Below are 16,319 nucleotides of genomic sequence, written 5' to 3'. Positions count from 1 at the left end.
TTACCCTTTGTCCAACAAAGTGGCTGATTCTGTCACTATGATCACCCACTCAGATGATTCTCAAACTGCCCCAACATACCCAGGTTTTGATCCCCGCTAAGGATCTCACTGATTGGCATATCAAAGGCAGCCCGATCCAACACCTAGTGAAGTGTCATAATCGAGTCTAGGGGTCAGGTGTAACTTTCCAATTTTGCCCATCTATCTCCAAGGTCCAGGGCAATACTGGAAATCTGGTCCGGTTCAAGGATTCAAGTAATCCCATACTGCATGTGCCTCGGGTCTTACCCTGGTGGCTGAGACAGGCCATCCCAACACTTGGTGGCACACCAGTATCAGCCTTAGCAGGATAAATCTCCCCAGACTTATCCAACGGCTGTGAACATTTAAAACTAACACGAGTCTCTATAAAAGTCCAGTTTTAGGGTTTTACACAGAATTAAACCAAACAACATGAATCAAACATGCACTTTATTTATTTCCACTAAATAACAAAAGTACATCAAATCAGATTGAAGCTAAGGGCATACAAAAACTGTCTAACACCATCTAGCTTAATCGTGGTAACACCAGTCAAAACGGAATCTACTGGAGCAGGTCCAGAAACCGGCACCTGCTTGAACTCACTTCCGTATGTCTCCATTAATCAAACGGAAATCAAAGAACTGAAATTTTAACTATGCAAACTTACTTGAAGTCAAACCAGAAAAAGGGTGCTTGAAAAACTAGGGTTTTGCTCCGTCCAACAGATGGGAGGAAGAGAAAAGATGGTGCCGCACCAACCAGACTGACCCAAACTCTTCCTAACGTGAACCGCCCTCCTTTAGCAGTCACAAGACACTTCCAAGCACAGAGCGCCACACCCAAGTTTCACCTTTCCTGGTAACCTCGAAAATCTCCAATTGGCTAGGGTTTCGGGCAGCAGCAAAACAGCATCACTTCTTGGCAAAATTCTGCCAGAACTTAAATCTCCAAACCCTTCTACCAACTAGGCAAGTGATTCTCTATACTATAGAGAACCTATCTCTCCATACACTCTCTTAATTTTAGAGTGTACAGGAACGAAGAAAAGAAAGAAAGAAGAACTGTACCCGCTCTGATACCAAGATGTGAATCAGTCTTCTAATATCAGATTTAAAACAGTAATTAACAGTGCAAATCAGATCTGAATAATAGTGCAAGAGCTGTGTACGTCGAAGAGGAGAGGTAAGAGAAGAAGAAGTCGAATAATACACCCTTCTCCTCTAACCCTATTTTATTAATCTCTAATAATTACTGATGACAAGTATGACCTTAAGTGGGCGGCCAGCTTGGCAATTACATAAAGAAAATAAAACAAGAACAAATAACAAGCCCATTAAGTGAGGCCCATCAACATAAAATAAAAGATAAAAAAGGATATCACACAAGCAGCTGTTAGGGCCCATTCGGCCCAGTCTCTTTACAGAAAGGTTGGAGAGGAAAACTCTCTTCTTGGAAGGCTAAATATCTCTCAGTGGGAGATAGGATGACACTTATAAAGAGCACTATGTCTAACCTTCCCACTTATTTCCTTTCCCTCTTCCTGATTCCAGTTAAAATTTCCAAAAAGCTAGAGCGCCTACAAAGAAACTTCATTTGGAAAGGGTGGGAAGAAGAAAAGAAAGTCCATCTCATTAAGTGGGAGCAGGTCTGTCTTCCAATTGAAGAAGGGGGTCTGGGTATTAGAAAATTAAAATTGTTTAACACAGCCCTCTTAAGTAAGTGGGTTTGGAGGTTTGGTACTGAAAGGAACTCATGGTGGAGGGGGGGGGGGGTGCTCTCAAAGATTCCCTTCCAAATTGGGGCTGTTCTATTTGGAAAGGAATCATGAAATGTTTCCCCTGTTTTTCTGAAGGAGTGGGGTTTAAATTAGGCAACGGTGACAGGTTAAAGCTCTGGAAAGATCCTTGGTGTATGGACAGTACCCTGGCTGAGGCCTTTCCTCTCCTCTTCCAGTGTGCTTTGGACCAAGATGTCTCAGTGGCTGATTCTTATGTCTGTTCTGAAAATTCAGTATTCTGGGTCCCTCAGTTCAGAAGAAATCCGTTTGACTAGGAGATTGGTGAAGTGTTGGAGTGCTGAACCTGTTACAGAGGCAAGAAATTGATATCAGCAAGGAGGATGAGTGGTGTTTGAAGTGGAATGGTAATTGGTGTTTCTCAGTGAGATCTTTGGCTTCAAAGCTGAACAGTTCAGGTCTGTCAGATTTCCCTAGCAAGCAAATTCAGAATCCCTCTGTGAATAAACCCTAGTTGTTTCTAGGTCAAAGTAGAGAAGAAGACAGATGAGAGAAAAGAGAAAGAAGAAGAAGGAGAGGAGAAGAGTGTTCGGCCAGACTAGAAGAGAGGATGTTCAAAAGTCACTCTCCTAGCCGACCCACTAGACTTTTATTCATAAAACTTAAGTTACAAGAAAGACAATTTTGTCCCTCATAGAAGATGGGACACATAACTTAAACTCAGATAAAATAGACATTTCACTTTCAATAAGATACACCAGAATGACCAAAATACCCCTGACTCGAGCATTCTAACACTCCCCCTCAAGCTGGAGAGTATATATCATATAGTCCCAACTTGTTACAAATGTAATCTATTCTTCCCCGAGACAATCCTTTTGTGAAGAGATCTGCTCACTGATTTCCTGAGCTCACATGAGATGTAGTTATTACCCCACTTATCACTTTCTCTCTCACAAAGTGACAATCCACCTCAATATGTTTAGTTCTTTCATGGAAGACAGGATTGGATGAGATGTGAACAACAGCTTGGTTATCACAGTATAGTTTCATGGGTTTGTCAATTGAGAAACCCATCTCCTGTAGTAGGTTCTTCAGCCAAACTAGTTCGCATGTGGTATGGGCCATAGCCCTGTGCTCTGCTTCCGCACTACTTCTTGCCACCACTGTTTGCTTCTTGCTCTTCCACGTTAGAAGATTGCCACCCAGGAAGGTACAATACCCTGTGATTGACCTCCTGTCTGATATAGAGCCAGCCCAATCGACATCTGTGTACCCTACTATCTCAAGAGTTCCTCCCTTTTGGTATAACAAACCACGACCTGGAGCACCCTTTAGGTACCTAACAATTCTCATAACAGCTTCCCAGTGAGGAACCCGGGGATGTTGCATAAACTGACTCACCACACTCACAGCAAATGATATATCTGGTTGGGTAATGGTCAAGTAGTTCAACTTTCCCACCAACCTTCTGTATCTTCCAGGATCATCAAACTCTTCACCTGCATCCACACTTAGCTTGGCATTGAGTTCCATAGGAGTCTCTACTGGTTTAGCACCTAACAACCCTGTTTCTTCAAGTAGATCAAGAACATATTTCTTCTGACATAGGTTGATCCCCTGTTTTGACCTCGCAATTTCTATTCCTAAGAAATACTTTAGCTTCCCCAGATCTTTCGTATTGAAGTGGTCCTGTAAGAATTTTTTCAGCCTGTCAATTCCATTGTTGTCACTTCCAGTTATGACAATATCATCCACATACACGACTAGCAAGATTTTTCCATCTTTTGAGTTATAGCTAAACACAGAATGATCAGTCTGACATTGTTTCAACCAAAAGGCCTTCACCGCTTCACTGAACCTGCCGAACCATGCACGAGGAAATTGTTTCAGTCCATAGATTGCCTTTTTGAGCCTGCACACCTTACCAGCCTCCCCCTGAGCAACAAACCCTAGTGGTTGCTCCATATACACCTCCTCAACAAATCACCATGTAGAAAGGCATTTTTGATGTCAAGTTGTAGGATGAGTGGTGTTGGAAGTGGAATGGTAATGGGTGTTTCTCAGTGAGATCTTTGGCTTCAAAGTTGAACAGTTCAGGTCTGTCAGATTTCCCTAGCAAGCAAATTTGGAATCCCTCTATGAATAAACCCTAGTTGTTTCTAGGTCAAAGTAGAGAAGAAGACAGATGAGAGAAAAGAGAAAGAAGAAGAAGGAGAGGAGAAGAGTGTTCGGCCAGACTAGAAAGAGGATGTTCAAAAGTCACTCTCCTAGCCGACCCACTTGACTTTTATTCATAAAACTTAAGTTACAAGAAAGACAATTTTGTCCCTCATAGAAGATGGGACACATAACTTAAACTCAGATACAATAGACATTTCACTTTCAATAAGATACACCAGAATGACCAAAATACCCCTGACTCGAGCATTCTAACACCCTCAAAAGGGAATTTTCTGATTTGTGCTGCCTCTGGATAAGTGCCTCACTAGAACAAATCTGGAGAGAAGGGGACTGCATCTCTTGGATCTGTCTTGTGGCCTGGTGCCTGAAACAACATTTTCACAATGCAGGTGGGATCATTTTCGCATTGCAGTTGGGATCAGTTGGCATCTCTTGCCTCACTAGAACCACCCGAGCCTACACTGCTCTATCACCTTAAGGTGTGGGATCATTTTCACAATGCAGTTAGGATCAGTTGGGTTATGCCGAGCTCAGTCAAGGACTTGATGTGTTGCTGGAATGTCCAAGGCCTGAAGAAAAAAGGATAGATTGTCTGGAAGTCTGTGCCTGCAGCTGTACTCTGGTCTATCTGGACTGAAAGGAACAATATAATCTTCTGTAACAAAGTGAAGAGTTCAGAATACTTAATCCTTTCTGCTGTTAGCAGACTGACATCTTGGGTTTCTGTAAAATCCCAGTTCAAAAACCAGAATGTGTCTGACTTGTTAAGAACCCATTCCCTTTGGAGCTTGTAATTGTTCTGCTCTCCTGGCCATCTCAGTGAGGCTAGGGAGCTGTTGTACTATTTGCTTGTTGATTTCTAATAAAATTCATCTTACCTTTCAAAAAAAACTAATCTACCTGTATTTCACTCATCAATTTTTAAGATGCCACAGGGGGTGATTAGGAAGGAGGAGAAAATTATTAGACATTTTATGGGAGCCCGGGGAAGGAAAGAGGAACCACTTAGTAATTGTGAGTAGAGCTAAAGAAAATGAGGGATTGGGAATTGGAAGGGTAGACAAGAAGAATATGACATTACTAGGGAAATGGCTGTGGAGGTTCCCAAAAGAGGGAGAAATTTTGGCATAAAGCGGTGGCTAACATTGATGGACTGGAAGTTAGTGGATGGGATATTGGGTTATCTGTGAGAACTACTCTTGCATATCCTTGGAAGGCTATTCACAAATTCTTCCTTCTTTCCTCCCATTTATCAAGTATGATGTGTGCTTGGGTAAGAATCACCTATTTTGGGAACATCTTTTTTTTTTAAGATAATATTTTGGAAACAACTCTTAAAGACCCGTTCCCTTCTTTGTTTAATCTTTCTTCTTTCAATAATGAGCTGGTGTCCAAGTTTCTTTCCTCTAGTTCTGCTTCATCTGGGTCTATTTGGATTTGGAACCCTCGTCATTCTAGTTCTTTCTCTTGTGCTTCTACTTAAGACTCTCTTCCCCTAGAGTTTGGGCTTTCTACTGGGTAATGATTCATGAGAGCATTAGTACTATGGACATTTTACAAAAAGAGACCCTATTGGTGCCTTTCCCCAAACTGGTATGTTCTCTGTAATACGTGTGATGAAGTAAACTATAACTTACTAATCTCCTGTTGTTTGTTGTTGGCATTCGGGAGTGGTTCCTCTCTCTTTTTGGTTGTAGGCGGATCACACCAACTTATGTGACAGACTTGCTCTCCATGGATCTGTTGGGGAGTAGGGAAAGGGGGAAGAGCAATGTGGAGGTGTATAAGGGCTGCTATATATTATGGATGGTTTGGGAAGAAAGGAATGCAAGAACATTCAAAGAACAAAAAAGAAGCAAGCAGACTATATTGGTTTGTATAAAGATTAGGTTTTCAATAAAATCTTTGGAGATTTTTAATCCTCTCTCATTGATAGTATTGTAAGTGTTAGAATAATGTTAAAATAACTTAGTTGCAGATGTTAGGGTCTGTTTGGCTAATTAAAGTATTTTTTTTATTTCGTTTTTTATTTCTGTTATGTCGGTTATTGTACTCAGTGGCTCAAGGGTCTTTTCCCTTGCTATTTCTGCCGCCCTATATATAGTAAAATAAAGTCTGGCGCCGCCAGTACTGTTACATTGCAAAACATTCTTTCTTCTCTCTCTTCTCTTCTCTTCTTCTTCTCTTCTCTTCTCTTCTCTTCTCTTCCTCTTATTTCTGGCCAGCCAACACTGTCAAGATGGTATCAGAACGGGAATACTGATTAAAGAGAGCAGATCGATCAACAGATCGAACAGACTAGCAGAACCTGGGCTGAACAGAAATCTGATTCTGGACTACAAAATAGCTACAACTGGTACAATTCTCCCTGTTTTTCTCTTATTTACCCTCCTTGGTCATGTGCCGAGTAAAAACCCTACGAGTTTGGGGCGGCTGAATGCTGTCGAACCTGTGTAACCCCAATTTTCTTGGATCGTGTGATCCTGTTCATGTGTTAAGACAACTGTAGGTCAAGGATGACCTGTCTTCTCAATGGTTTGAGTTGACTATAAGTAAGAAGGATCTCTCCTGCTGATTAGTGGCTGTTAGACATTCTGGAATTCTGGTAGGTGGGGACTGTTAAAACTATACAGGTCTGAAATCTGCCGAATATTACCTCTGTTTTGTCCGGAATTTGGTACAGTTTGTGCTTAACCTGGTTGTTAAACCCAAGTGTGTGGGTGTGAACTGAGTGGAGCATTGTTTTGTGGAGTAAGGAGGGGTCTTAAGTCCGGTGTTTGGGACTGATTAACTGCTTGACCATGTTGACTGAGAATTCTGCTACTTCAGAGATCTCAGGGAGTCACAATGGAGTGAGTGGGGGAGTGGATATTAGCTTTCCCATGGCTGTTATTCCCTTTGATGGTCTGAATTACCTTGAGTGGTCTAGGGGAATAAAACTCTACATCACTACTAGGGGGAGAATAGGATACATCAATGGGAGAGTAAAGAAACCGAAGTATGGAAGTGCTAAGCATGATAGGTGGAACCAAGAGAACAGTATGGTGATGTCTTGGCTCGTGGTTTCAATGCTGCCACAAGTAAGGAAGACTTTTATGTGGGCTGAAACTGCTTGTGAGATACGGGAACAAGCGAAGTCCACCTATTCAGAGCAGAGACACTATGCCAAGATATATCAACTACAAGCTGAATCTTCTACTTGCAAGCAGGGGGAGAGGAGTCTCTCGATGTACTATTCTGATTTGACATCAATTTGGAAAGAACTTGATCACTATCAGAATGTGAATTGAAAGTGTGATGAAGATGCAAAGGCCTATAAGTCACTTGTATCACAACAACGAGTGTTTGCCTTCGTCCTATGGCTGAATCCGTCATATTAGTCCATCAGGGTACAGATCTTGGGTAGTAAAGACTTGCCATCAGTCTAGGAGATGTATGCCTCGGTGCAGTCAGAAGAAAGAAGAAGAAGTGTGATGAATGGTGTAGAAGGAGAGTCAGTTGCTCTAGCTGTCCGGGGAAATTCAGATACAAATGTCGGAGGTGGCTTTAAAAGGGGTGACACTCAGAAAAAATCAGATGATAAAAGCAAGCTTTGGTGCACTCACTGCCAAAAGACACGACACACGAAAGATACATGCTAGTATCTCCATGGAAAACTTAAATGGGCATAGGATTTAGGTAAGAAATCAGCACCTGATCAGGGCAAGAAACCAGGCCAGCAGAATAACTCAGGAGAGACTAGTCCTTCAGTAACTCAGGAGAGACATCCCAGTTCTGACCCTAAGGAAGGTATTATCAACTCCTTTCGTGAACATTTGGAATTGTATGGTAGGACTCTCCGCCAGATGGATTCTGGGCCTACTCCTACCTCATTTGCGTCTACATCAGGTAATGCCACAGCCTTCCATGTGTCATCTCATACTACTGATTCTCCTTGGATTATTGACTCCGAAGCCTCAAATCACATGACCGGTAAGTCAAATTTGTTTCAGACATATAACCTTCTCTCTAGGAGAGATAAGTTAAGACTAGCTGATGGTTCTTTTTCCACCATAGCTGGCCGAGGCACCATACCTCTCCCACTTGGCCTTACTCTTCCTAATGTACTGCACGTTCTGAAACTACCTATTAATTTGTTGTCCATTAGTAGTCTTACTCACTCTTTGAACTGCTCAGTCACTTTTTTCCATCTTCATATGTGTTTCAGGATTTGACCTCGGGGAAGACGATTGGTAGAGGAAGCATGGTGGATGGTCTCTACGTGTTGGAGAATAATGCTGGTCTAGTGGCGACTGAGTCCACGAGTTCGTAAAGTGAGAGTCAGGCCTATTTATGGCATAGTCGTTTAGGTCACTTTGCTTCTGATGTTTTGGGCCCTGTTACTCTACCTACTATGGCTGGCTATAAGTATTTTGTTACTTTGATTGATGATTATTCTCGATACACTTGGGTTTACCCTATGCGATCTCGAGATGAAGTGCCACAAATTGTGAAAGATTTTCAACGTATGGTGTTCACTCAGTTCCAAGCAGATATCCATATCTTCCAGTCGGACAATGCAAAGGAATATTTCCATAGTGATCTCACGAAGTTCTTTGCTTCGAGTGGGTCACTTCAACGAAGCTCTTGTGCCAGGACACCCCAACAAAATGGTGTGGCTGAACGGAAAAACCGTCAACTTCTCGAAGTTGCTCGTGGCTTGCTGCTTCATATGAATGTGCCAAAACAGTTCTGGATGGATGCAGTATTGTGTGCGACATATATCATCAATCGCATGCCCTCTCGGCTACTAAAGTATAAGGCCCCACATAAGCTCTTGTTCCCTACAGCCCCGCTGTCCACCATTCCGATGCGTGTTTTTGGGTGTCGTTGTTTTGTCCACAACCTGTCACCTACTCGTGGTAAACTTGACCCTCGGGCTATTCCTTGTGTTTTTCTTGGTTACCCTTCATCTCAAAAGGGGTATCATTGCCATGATCCCATTGCCCGCAAGTACTATGTTTCCATTGATGTCTCATTCTTTGAGAGTCAACCGTTTTTCTCGGTTTCTCCTCAGGGGGAGAGTAGGGTTGAGGAGAAACAGGCGATGACTCAAATTCAACTACCTCCTTTACCCGATCCTCCTCCGTTCCGGGTTTTTCATCATTGCCATAAGAGCCAGGAAAGTTCAAGAGCCATGGAGCCGGACACTATGCAACCAACATCATTTGATTCACCCGAGGCAGATCCGTCTCATCAGCTAGGTACACTTGCTCCCATTGCTCCTTTAAATGTTGATTCCCCTGTCACCAATGATCTTAATATTCCTATTGCTAAGAGAAAGAGTGTTAGATCTTGTACCACTAATCATCCTATCTCTAATTTTGTGTCCTATGAGCATGTTTCACCTTCGTACCGTGCCTTTCTCTCTTCTGTAGACAGTGTCCCCGTTCCTAAGACTGTGGCAGAAGCTTTGTCTAAACCTGAATGGACAGATGCAATGCAGGAAGAAATTGATGCTTTACTCAAAAATGGCACTTGGGAGTTGGTAGACCTTCCTGAAGGGAAGGAACCAGTGGGGTGCAAGTGGGTGTTCACAGTGAAACACAAGGCTGATGGAACTATTGAAAGGTACAAGGCTAGACTGGTAGCAAGAGGCTTTACATAGGTATATGGAGTGGACTATGCAGAGACTTTTGCTTCAGTAGCCAAGATGAACTCTATCCGGATTCTCCTTTCCTTGGCAACAAATCTTGACTGGGATCTTCACCAATTGGACATCAAGAATGCCTTCTTGAATGGTGACTTGGAAGAGGAAGTGTACATGACCCAACCCCCAGGGTTCTGTGCCGAAGGCAGTGAACAAAAGGTGTGCAGGTTAAAAAAATCCCTATATGGGTTGAAACAATCACCTCGGGCTTGGTTTAGTAAGTTCCATTTAGCAGTCCAACAGATGGGATTCAAACAATGTCAGTCAGATCATACCTTGTTTGTGAAAAAAGGTGAAGGTAAAATTGCAGCTCTTATTGTGTATGTGGATGACATAGTGATCACAGGAGATTGGGAGACTGAAATCCAAAGACTAAAAAAATTCCTAGCCACTAAATTTGAGGTGAAGGATCTAGGCCCCTTACGATACTTTCTTGGAATTGAAGTTGCCCGCTCTCACAATGGCATCTTCATTTCCCAACGGAAGTAGGTACTAGATCTACTAGAAGATGCAGGCAAGTTGGGGGTAAAACCATTTGATTCACCTATTGAACCTAATCACCATCTGGGAGACAGTCAGGGAGATTTTTCGAAAGATGTAAAGATGTTCCAGAGACTCGTGGGGAGACTTTTGTATTTGTCTATGACCAAGCCTAATATTGCCTATGCAGTGGGTGTCCTTAGTTAGTTCATGCACAGCCCTACGACAACTCACTTTGAGGCTGCAAAGAGGATCTTGAGATACCTCAAGAAGTTTCCTGGAGCTGGTTTGTTGTTCTAGAAATAGTCACTTAAAAGTGGAAGTATATACTGATGCAGATTGGACAGGAGCAGTCAATGACCGAAAGTCTACCAGTGGGTATTGTGCCTTTGTAGGAGGAAACCTTGTCACATGGAGAAGCAAAAAACAAAGTGTGGTGGCTAGATCCAGTGCTGAAGCAGAGTATAGAGCGATGGCTCATGGGGTTGCGGAAATCATGTGGATAAGAAATTTGTTAGGTGAACTGGGTTTCGCAGTAAGCAATCCTATGTCACTCTACTGTGACAATAAAGCTGCCATCAATATTGCTGCTAATCCAGTTCTGCATGACAGGACGAAACACATTGAAGTGGACAAGCATTTTATCAGAGAGAAACTTGAAAGTGGAGAAGTGTGTACACCATATGTCAGCTCAGAAGAACAACTGGCAGATATCTTCACTAAAGGTCTCCATCATGTGCGGCCCAAAGATTTGTGTGACAAGTTGGGCATGATTGACATCTATGCTCCAACTTGAGGGGGAGTGTTAGAATAATGTTAAAATAACTTAGTTGCAGATGTTAGGGCCTGTTTGGCTAATTAAAGTGTTTTTTATTTCGTTTTTTATTTCTGTTATATCGGTTATTGTACTCAGGGGCACAAGGGTCTTTTCCCTTGTTATTTCCGCCGCCCTATATATAGTAAAATAAAGACTGGCGCCGCCAGTACTATTACATTGCAAAACCTTCTTTCTTCTCTCCTCTCTTCTCTTCTCCTTCTCTTCTCTTCTCTTCCTCTTATTTCTGGCTGGCCAACACTGTCAAGAGTAAGAAAGTGAGGAGAGGTGGCTACTTCTTCACCAAAAAAGGTTAAGGCTATGAGAATATGTGAACCCCCATGATTGGGTTTTGGAAGCTGAATTTTGATGGAAGTATCTTGGGGAATCTGGGGCCTTTAAGGGAGGGAGGAGTTATAAGGGACGAAGTAGGATTGTAGGAAGTGTGAAAGCAACATATTTGGGATCAGTTGGTGAAGATGACAAGGACTGAATTGTTGACGGTTCTACAAGGACTTCAACAATCTAATAAATTGAACATTGAGAAACTTGTCATACAAGGGAACTCTAAGCCTAAGGTGATAATTAGTTCGTAGAAGAATGACAAAAGGGCTCTTTGGAAGTATGGAAATTAATTGAAGAAACTTGGGTGGATGACAAGAAACATGCAAGTGAAAATTCAATGGGTTCCAAGATCAACTTATATAGTTGGGCTGATAATTTAGCTAAGCAATGAGACATAGAATTCAAATGTTTTGGGAAAATCTGTAAATTTGTAATTTTTTGGGAGGGATATCATGGTTATGCTCTCAGCCTTGAATGTATAATTTCTGTTTATATTAATATATTGAAATTTCTTTGTTGCTGATCGAATGAAGAAGAAAAAGAAAAAGAGATCCTCAAAGTTTTAATCCAGTGAACCGTCCGTGCTGAAATACTCAATGATGGCTTCCTTAGATCATGCAATGCCACTGAACCAAATGGTCCAAAGGACTGCTGCTTTATACACCTTCACATAATCTTCCCTGTTCCCTCTCTTTCTTGGAAAGGTAAAGGAAGAGGCCTTGAAGAAATTCACCACCTCAATAGTAGAGATTCACTTGCAACCAAAAACTAGAGAAGGACTTTTAAACAAATGAGCAAGAGATTAATTTGTTGTGCAAATCATAAATTATTCATTAAGCATGATCAAGAGCTTACCATAGCAATTATTGTATATGTGGATGAAATTGTTCTCGTTGAGAATTGTCCAACAAGAATTTAGAGATATAAATCTTTCTTAGTTATAGAATTGGACATTAAAGAATTGAGAGATTTTATTTTGTTTTATTTTATTTTTTGGCAAGTAGCCAAATCATGGAAGGGGTACTCAAAGTATGCTCAATATCATTTTGAACATACAAGAAAACATATCCAATCCTGTTGGTACAACCATGGAGGGAAGTTTCAAAGACTTGTCTCTCATCTTCTCTACTTGTCTTGACCAAGCCAATTATTGCTTATTCCATGGGTATAATTAATCAATGTATGCATACTCCTCGTGCCTTGCATCCAGAAGCAACTGAAAGGATTTTCAAAATGTTTAAATTCTTCACAAATAGGGGTCCTATATTTTCAAATCATAGCCAACTTCAGTTAAAAGCATATATAGATATTGGCTGAGCTTATCTACTAGTAGTTATTATACTCTAGTTGGTGGGGATCTTTGACATGAAGAAGCAAGAAATAATCTGTTGTCACTAGATTGAGGGTTGAAGCTGAGTATCAAACCATGGTTCGTAGTATCTCTAAGTTATTGTGGCGTAATGGAAAGAATATATTTGAGGATGGTCTCAAAGAACAAACTATGATATGAATATATGATAATAAAGTTACTATTGGATACAATTCATACTCAAGCTCTACATGATAGCACCAAACATATGGAGGCTGTTCGATGCTTATTAGCTACAAAACCCAGTACAAGGGTGTCATATCATGTCAGATACTTCAATCTTTAGTTTAAATTCCATGTCCAGCCGTGTCCTTGATGTGTCAGGGTAGCATAGTTTATTGGACAAAGCTGCTTCCCAAGAAGTATGCTTTCCATTTTTTTGAAAACCAAAGATCAGTTTGCCAATTTCCAAACAAGGGTGCTGTTAGAGTGAGTGGAAATATATTCTACACAAGTTAAGCATTAGATATATTATGTTATAATCATCTTGGGGGTATTATTGTAATTGTACATTTCATTTAGCAAGGTACATATATTCTAACAAATGGATGAGCTGACCCTACAGATTCACTAACAATGGACCATATTTTCTAGTGTTGCATACATATTTATTTTCCAGCACAAAATCTTGAGTGTTGCATAGATGAGAAGTTACTATAATATAATCATATATTCATATCTAATTTACCAAGCTTGTTTCTTTTTTTGTTGCCAGGTGCTTGCGTGCTATAAACTTTTGTGATAACCACCTGGGGCCAAGTTTTGCCGCCGGAATTTTCGATACTCTTCTTGGTGCTTTGTCTTGCATAACAAGCCTTGATCTATCTGATAACAATGTGAGGGGCTCATTATCAGTTGATAACCATTTTATTTATAATTGAACCAATAGAAAATCACTTACAATTTTTGCAGATTGCAGGATGGTTGTCTAATTTTAACCAGAGATACTCAAGCAGTTTCTCATCTTTAGTGAAAAGTGAATTCTTACAATCGCTGCATGTGCTCAATATAAGGTATTGGACCATAGATATAGTTACATTTGCTTTTGCCTTTGTCTTTTAGTGCTAACCTGCATAAAATAGAACATCTAATTATTCTGCCTTAATTAACAGTGCCTAGTTAGTACAAGTTGGTATCATTTTATTCTTTAGAGCATGATTCGTGCATGTGATGAGGAGAATGTTATGCTTACTACCAGGGGAAACAATCTACTCAAGGATGATGCTGGTGATCTTAAACATGCATTGGTTCATATGCCTAACTTGGAGAGTCTGGATATAAGTGACAATCCCATTGAGGATGATGGAATTAGGTGCAGTTGGATTTCCATTCCTCTGATACACAGATTTTTTGCATTTATTTAATGAAGGCTTAACTAGCTGTACATTAATTGATCCAGGAATTTAATTCCCTATTTCATAGAGGCTTCTGAAAGGGGTTCTTCTTTAGTTGATATGAAGATAGAGAATTGCAGCCTATCCTGCAACGGAGTGACTCAACTTTTGAGAAGCCTCTCAACCTTGAAGCCATTGAGAACTCTCTCCATTTCAGATAATGAGCTGGGAAGGTTACCTTTCTTAAACGCTAGATACCATTGCTTCATTTTCTTTTTCATTTCTTCTTGAGGCATTCATTTTAATATTACCATGTTGAAGTCAAGTGACTAACCCCATTTGGTACAGGCTCAGTTTAGTTGTTGAGTTGTATCTTGCAGTCAAGTAGCAGCAGAACTGGCAAAATTTTTGGGCACATCTCATGTAAGAGAACTCAATATTGAAGATATTGCACTAGGTCCATCTGGCTTCCTAGAACTACAAAAAGAAATACCAGAAGAAATAAAACTTGGTTACATAAACATAAGGTTGGATCAAATGCCAAATTTTGGTGTTACTATGATGGCATAATATAATGAAATATAACATGCAATTGTCTCTTTAATAGCAAGAATCGTGGTGGAATTGAAGCTGCAAATTTCATCTCAAAGCTCATTTTGCGGTCTCCAGAACTTGTTGCAGTCAATGCTGGATATAATTTTATGCCTGCTGAGTCATTAGCACTTATAGGATCTGCATTGAGAGCTTCCAGAGGTATGGATCTAAAATACCTGGTGAAATTCTATTACACTACACATCTTCTATTGCAATTTGTTATCTTGGATAAATCAAAAGAATCTGAAACTGTAATCATTTCTAGAGGTTGAAGGCATACAACTCCCGAAAACCCTATCCCAACATGAGCTCAGCAACTGAACCTATAATACCTAGATTCATCACTTTGCCCTATGGTGCCCATTTTCTGAGAACAAATATACAGAAATCCGTAAATCTCCATCAGCTTTCCAGAGGTCAAGTTTGATGGTTGGTTTCATATTCTTCTTTGTTCTGCATTTAGGGCTGCAAATAAGTCGGATCATATCGGGTTCAAATCCAAAACTGATCCGTTAAGAGGCAGATTCAGATATCCCTCCTGATCCTAACAAATCAGATCGAATCGGAAAAGCCAATCTATTAACTTAACAGATCGAATTCGAATATAGACCAATTCGATCCGCCATGACCTGATCCGATCCCCTAATATATACATATACATATATCTATCTATATATATATAATTTTTTTTTGTATATTTTAAAATAATTTTATATGACAATTATACCCTTTTGTTTATATTTTATGTAGTTTTTATGTGTTTGTTATTTTGTATTTTTATTATGCCTATAATGGTATTTTGGATTATAAGCCATTAAACCCTAAATCCCAAACCTAAACATGAACGAGACTAAATCAGCTCTTCCAATCTTCCTCTTTAGCACATCCTCTATAACGTTGTTCAGCTGCAGCTAGAGGTGTAAATCAGACTGGCATGACACAACTTTGTGGGTCACCCGTGCTTTGGTGTGTTGTGACGTGCCATGCTTGGGTTAGGCCCAGCACGGCCCTTGGCTCGAGCCCAAGTAGGCCAGAGCTAGGCCGCGGGCCAAGCCTTGGGCCAGGCTAGGCCAGGGCATGATAGATATTTAAAAAAAATGAAAAAATTAAAACAAATTAACAAAATTGAAAAAAAAAATCTTAAAACTTTATTTTATATGAAATTTTATGTGTACAATTGTTTACATATGAAATAATAAAGTGAAATTAAAAATTATAATACAATGGAATAAAATAGTATAATAAAATTGAAAATAAAAAATTATATGTATTTGTTGAGAGTGTAAGGGCATTTATGTCCTTTCATGTTCTCTGTATTTGGGCGTCTATTCAAGAGCCTATTTGTAATTTTCTTCAATATGTTAAGTAAAGCATTCTTCAGGGTGTGAATAGTAACACCCGAGATTCTTGATAAAACCCTTTCTTCTTCTTCTTCTTGATTACTTTAACTTGGTATCAGAGCATCGGAAGATCAAGGAGAGGATCAACCGTTGCTTGTGACTCACAGACGAACCTGTTGATGTCAGCACACCGCCGGTTGACATCAGCGGCCCATACAGTCGGCGATGTCCGTTTGCGGTTTTGACACCCATTGATGCACCTCATTTTTAGAGGAATTCCGATATACATTTCATGGATGTTTGAAGTTCTTTTACATTTTTCTTGGATTTTTCATATGAAATTTGACGAAAAATAAAGATTTGGAGTTTAGGACTTGCATGCTCGCATGGTGGACTAGTTGCTATTAAATC

General features: G+C 40.4%; 1 protein-coding gene across 5 annotated transcripts in view; it reads left to right on the top strand.

Annotated features, from left to right (window-relative positions):
* Nucleotides 1-16,319, top strand: part of LOC148878577 (RNI-like superfamily protein) — a 113,648-nt gene that overhangs the window by 85,537 nt on the left and 11,792 nt on the right. For 3 of the 5 annotated variants that reach the window (XR_016102954.1, XM_088956874.1, XM_088956867.1), the window contains exons 11-16: nucleotides 13,356-13,476; nucleotides 13,553-13,653; nucleotides 13,839-13,952; nucleotides 14,040-14,207; nucleotides 14,355-14,501; nucleotides 14,582-14,727. Coding sequence is in view for 2 of the 5 variants with exons in the window: in XM_088956874.1 (XP_088813000.1) it covers nucleotides 13,356-13,476; nucleotides 13,553-13,653; nucleotides 13,839-13,952; nucleotides 14,040-14,207; nucleotides 14,355-14,501; nucleotides 14,582-14,727 (797 nt within the window). In the remaining 3 variants the exon portion in view is untranslated. Of the gene's footprint in view, nucleotides 1-13,355; nucleotides 13,477-13,552; nucleotides 13,654-13,838; nucleotides 13,953-14,039; nucleotides 14,208-14,322; nucleotides 14,502-14,581; nucleotides 14,728-16,319 lie in introns of all 5 variants that reach the window. The other 2 variants (XR_016102968.1, XR_016102977.1) reach the window with 1 other exon arrangement.

This window comes from Nelumbo lutea, chromosome 1, assembly GCF_056320005.1.
Source record: "Nelumbo lutea isolate HS-2025 chromosome 1, American lotus-T2T, whole genome shotgun sequence".
NCBI classification, from domain to species: Eukaryota; Viridiplantae; Streptophyta; class Magnoliopsida; order Proteales; family Nelumbonaceae; genus Nelumbo; species Nelumbo lutea.
This window is presented reverse-complemented; position numbering and strand designations above follow the sequence as displayed.